Here is a 5,520-nt window from a genome sequence, read left to right as displayed (position 1 = left end):
GCGCTACGATCGGCCCCATATCGTGCTCAATCGGGCCGATGATCGGACTTATACGTGTCGACAAATTTCACTGGGATGTGATATCGGGCACCCAGTGAAATTCGTCGACCCGCATAAGTCCGATCATCGGACCGATTGAGCACGATATGGGGCCGATCGTAGCGCTTCGATCGGCCCGCCATCGGACAATTCGGCACCATTTGCATCAACCGCGACGACCTAAAAAGTTGTATGTTTATATTATGTATCGCTATAGGAACAGAGCGAAGGAACATCAAACAAGGCATTTTCGAGCCAACGTCTCCCGGATAGGGTGTGAAATACATTCTTTTGTTTCGATCATAGAGGCTTTAACCTTAAGGTCATTCGCCTCTTGGGGCCAGAAAAACTCTAACCCTATGTTCGGAGTTGGAAATCCAACCCCGATATATCCCATCCCCTGACAATCAGGACATTCGCTCTCTGCTTTGGTATTTCTTCACTCTTTTATTCTACCGATACACTATGTAAGCTCAAAACGCAATCAAAAGCTTTCTTGCACGATGCGTCCGATGTTCGGATTTACTGGGTAGAACCGTCCGATCGAATTATTGTGTGATCAAAAAGACTACTTCGTTATTTGTCAATAATCATTTCAATGTAATTAACATGCATAAGTGTGAAATTTACCAATGTGCAGATTAGCACTAGAATACAATGGAAATTTTTTTCACAAAACATGCAAAATCTCTAATACATGGAGATTTTTTAAACTTTTACATACATGTTAAGTAGACCCCGAGTGCTAGATATAGATCTCAGTTCCAATACGTTGGGCGTTCGTTAATTCTCACTTTCTTTATTTTATTGCCTTTTTTGAAAATCTTTTTCGAATATTCCTTCGGTATACCATTAAAATTAAAAAAATACCATAGTCTGAAGTGTGATAGAAGACTGGAAAGCATTTTTTACAACTGAGTAAAACAATTCAATCAATGTAATGACACTTGCACCGAAGAATAATCCGAAAATACTACCAGTTGAAGCTGAAAAAACATTATGGATACTATCAATCAATATATATCATAGATGTCGTTCACCTACTCATAGCATCCACAAATCCAAATATAATTCGTCTACTGTATCGAACTTTCGGAACCTCTATATCCCATTTAATTAATGGGTCATTGAACCAATCAAACATTACAAAATGTTGTAGAGTAAAACTAATCGTATTGCAGTCTTTCAGACACCCACATGAAGATAGACTTCGACGAATTTCACCTGAAATTGGAGCCATTTACTTGGGTACTAATCGAATTTCATATAATATCATTTAGCTTACCAAGGTGATCAACTATACACTGTAACTCTTTAGGTCGACAAACAGGAACTTGAGCTGAAAGGCTGATACTATTTAAACACAAACGTTTGCATTCTCAAGACATATAACAAACCATTGACATTATAGAAATATGGCAGACAACTACAATGATCAAGAAAAAGCCGCAATCTGCAATCGAGTAAACATAAACTGTGCGAGTAGTAATTTGGATAAAATTCCAAATTGGATTCGTGTGAAAAACGACATCTGCGCTGTTGTACGTATAGATCCTGAATGGTAGAATCGGCAGTTATGATTACCGGTTTGAATGTAATAGTAAGAAATGCATTTGTTGCCAGTGTCACTATTAATTTCTTCAGGTATGACGGAATCTCGTACGGACCGTGGTAATAGATCTGCCAGATAGAAAACGTTTCCAGATGTTTATTCAAAAATGCTGAATCAATAAACTTACGTTTCCGTTTGAGGTAAGGTTACCCAAAGATGCCATTATGTCTCGTTCAGTAGCACTGATCTGGATCAAATCTGTAGGCAGATCTTCTTCTTCCAACTCCTCAGCAGATGTGAAACGAACCATGTCAGAATTAAAGGTATAGCAAATTCCCAACTCTGTTATAACTCGGAAAAGTTTTCCTGTAATACCATTATCTAGCATTACTTTCGTATCTACAAAGTTGGTGATTTGATTGAGGACAGCTTTGAGATCCATATCACTGTATTCTTCGAATTCGACAAGCGTTTCAAGCCGAAAAATATTAGCTTCGACCAGTCTTGCAAGAAATTGTTCAAACTTTTGTGGATTTTCCGGTTTGACCTGATCAATCAACATATCCCGGGCTGTTGTATTCAGCCGGTCGTGAAAACAAACTGTAAGACTGGGAAAAGTGGTGTTCCATTCGTGATAGTTCCGATCTAACGAAATCACTGTTGGATTGGTAAGATAGCGAATCCAGAATAACGTCAACAGATATATCGAACAGATGACCACTGATGAGATGACAAGAACCCACGATATTCTGGAAACAAATCGGAACAACACCGTTAACAAAAAACCAACAATCTGAAACGGATCTGTTTGCTACTTTTCGGCTAAACTGCTTTTGGGGTTTGTCAAATGGAACACCCCATGCATAGTATTTCTCTCGAGGACACGGCTAATGAACTTGGTGATGTAGAATTGGTACGCCATTGTCACTGCTTACTGTGCTCATTTGACGTACTGGCATGCTTTTATATCACTATCCGGAAATCAATCACTAGAAATTGTATCTTATTGTTTAGAACTACTCGCTGTAGTGAATGGTATGGCATGATTATCTTTTCGGTCATTAGTAATAAAGCTATGAAGTGGTTTCCAGCTAAACTGAACACTAATTCAGATTCGTTATGTTCATTCTCTACTGCTATTAGAAGTGGAATAGAAATTTATTGGATTCTTACATATCTGTGAAAAATTTTCTCTCTGAAGTTGTGCTATGCTATGGACGCATAAAATATTCCAACCAAATTTAGTTTATGACTTTTAACATGCTACAAAATGAGAAGGGTTACATGCACACAAATCTATAGGCATATAACATCCTATTCTCCTATTGATACTGTATGAATCGGTAAAGTCCATTACGATACGTAATTAATTTGCTCATAACCGTTGAGATCAAATCTCTTTTATGATATTTTTGAGAATACCATGGTCGAACTGGAAAATTAAAAATAAATTGAAATAAAAGTGCAAACATTGAGTCATATCCACAGTTTTCAATTTAATTGACAAGCATAACCGAAAACTTGAAAATAATAAAAAAAAACAGAGATAAACTCGCAGAGTAACAGATTGAAGTAATGGAAGTTTATGAAATATGGAATAGTCAACATTTTTCAATGGTTTTGACACGAGTTCGGATCTAGTCGCTATGAATCGTAATATTAAGTTTCTTTAAAAAAAATTGCGGTCTGATAGGAGAATGCTTCATATCATTGAAAACTAATTACAATCTATTATTGCCTTTCTCAACAGAAAGGTAATAGAATGGTTGGAAAAAACTACTTTCGAACGGAGCTGTATATGACTTTATGATAACGGAACTAATTATGATAGTAATATGACTAAGGAATTATTCCGCAAGGAAATCCAATGCCTAATAGAATCAAACGAACCATTGCTTCTACTTGAAAAAGAAACAGATCAATAATCCATAGCATAATCTTTATTTGGAGATGGGAGAAGATGTGTGGTTGTAAATTATCATTCATATTGCGATACCACGTGATCACATGCTATACACATTCGATGACCGTTACTAATCGGTGCATCATCACAGCAACCGTTTGTTAGGATGTGAAAATACTGTTATTCGATTATTGGTTCTATTTAAGGTCAGATGTAAGATTAAATGTCTCACAGAACGTGTTCGATAATCCTGCAGAATGACGGATTTACACAGGAGCTTCGGAGACCCATAGTGTTATAACATTCAACTCAGCTCTACGAGATCGGAAAATGTCTGTCTGTGCGTGTATATGCGTGCATCTTTCAACGAACTTCTTTACAACTCTATTTTCTCAAAGATGGCTGCACCGATCTTGACAGACCCGTATGAAAGCTACTATTGGGTCATTGATCAAGTTTGAAGATCAAATTACTGTGACTTCTGGTTCCGGAGATATAATGGTATAAGTGACGTAACCGACAAAATGCGTTGTTTTACCGCTCTATTTTCTCAGAGATGGCAGAGCTGATTTCGATAAACTTAAGGTCGTGTAGGAGCTACTTGAAGATAGCTAAACCAGTTTCAAAAAACTTAGGCTGATTTTAATGCTACTATGTGTTCATTAAATAGGTCAAGTAAAGTCATGGCATTACATTCCTTTTGTAGAATTGGGCCTTTCTGTTTCAACAGACTTTGCAGCCGATTCTTATCGTACAGAATCGTTGCATGGCACCGATTCTACTGACACTAAGAATCCTTACATACGACAACAGGCTTGTAAGACCAGCGCTCTATGCATTGAACCGCCAACCCGGGCAGGTTTGAAGTTCAAATGGCTGTCACTTACGGTTCCGGTGATATAATGGTATAAGTGTATGAATGTGCTATCACTGAAACGCTTGGCTTGAGAAATGTCGTCGAATGTGTGACGTAAAAGCGAAAGCATATTTTCGTGAACTACTCAAATCTATCTGAATAAATTGGTGTCAAAAACGAGCCCATAAATTATTGTCAGAAATAGACCAAACATTCACGATTATTGACTAATTGAACCCTAATTGTTATGCTAGATTCTATGCAATTTTCATTAAAATAGATGCTATACAATTTTCATTAAAATTACATAAAATTTCGTTGAACATCAAACAAACAAAACCCATACCTAGACCGGCATATTCTTCTTTTTCTTCTTCACTTCAGGTTAGTGTTACCTCACTTGAGATGACATCGATTGATGACACAGCAACTTGGGCTATATTGCCAGCTAATTTTCGTTTATGATACGGTGAATGGACAATGGACTACAAGTGAAAACCTCGCTGCGTGACATCGTGGTGTCGCCAAAGTGCGGATGAAAAGTACTAACACGATACAACGTAGTCACTCGTTGAGGGTTTCACCAGAAGTCGACCGGCATGTTCGAATCTACTCAGACTAGATTAACCGTGATTCCTGCGTAATAAACTCTTTACTGAACAAGTTTCTAGTTGTTTACATAAATTTGAAACAAAGTATCAATACAATTTGTTAAGTATTAGAGGGTTCCGTTCAATAACCTAATTTTAGGTAAAGTGGCTCTAGGTAGTTTCCGTAAGGAACGAAAAAAATACTTATCTACTCAATAGTAAGTTATATTTACTCTACAGTTGAGTATTAACTCAATTTCAGGTTGATACAGCTTACTTAATTTTAGCTTAAAGAACGAAACTTTTGACAACAATGGAAGGAGCGAATGAAAGAAAAGTTTCAAAAGAACTCAAAATTAAGTAAAAAGAAATCAAATAATAGATAGTTTTTATTTTCCGTGTAGCAAACAGAAGACTTTTAAAGTCTTTTTGGCAGTCTGTGATCGATTTCAAAAATCTGTGTTTATTTGAGAAAAGAAAATTCAGCACAACGACAATCGTTATATATTAATAACGGATAATTCCTCCCAGTCATTCCCTGATATATAAGCAATCTTTGCATTGAAAATCGTGAACTTAA

The 5,520-nt window shown here is 36.8% G+C and overlaps 1 protein-coding gene across 1 annotated transcript; it reads right to left on the bottom strand.

The window, feature by feature from the left end:
• Positions 1–802: 802 nt before the first annotated feature.
• Positions 803–2,513, bottom strand: LOC131434917 (sodium channel protein Nach-like). The gene is made up of 6 exons (XM_058602201.1): positions 2,407–2,513; positions 1,779–2,340; positions 1,437–1,719; positions 1,325–1,378; positions 1,084–1,263; positions 803–1,025 (listed from the first exon to the last, which is right to left on the bottom strand). Exons 1-6 carry the CDS (start codon positions 2,511–2,513, stop codon positions 898–900), a joined length of 1,314 nt encoding a protein of 437 aa, XP_058458184.1. The 3' UTR covers positions 803–897.
• Positions 2,514–5,520: the final 3,007 nt, after the last annotated feature.

The sequence above is a fragment of the Malaya genurostris genome, chromosome 3 (assembly GCF_030247185.1).
Source record: "Malaya genurostris strain Urasoe2022 chromosome 3, Malgen_1.1, whole genome shotgun sequence".
Taxonomy (NCBI): Eukaryota; Metazoa; Arthropoda; class Insecta; order Diptera; family Culicidae; genus Malaya; species Malaya genurostris.
The sequence above is the reverse complement of the archived record's forward strand: the minus strand, read 5'-3'. Positions and strand labels throughout refer to the sequence as shown.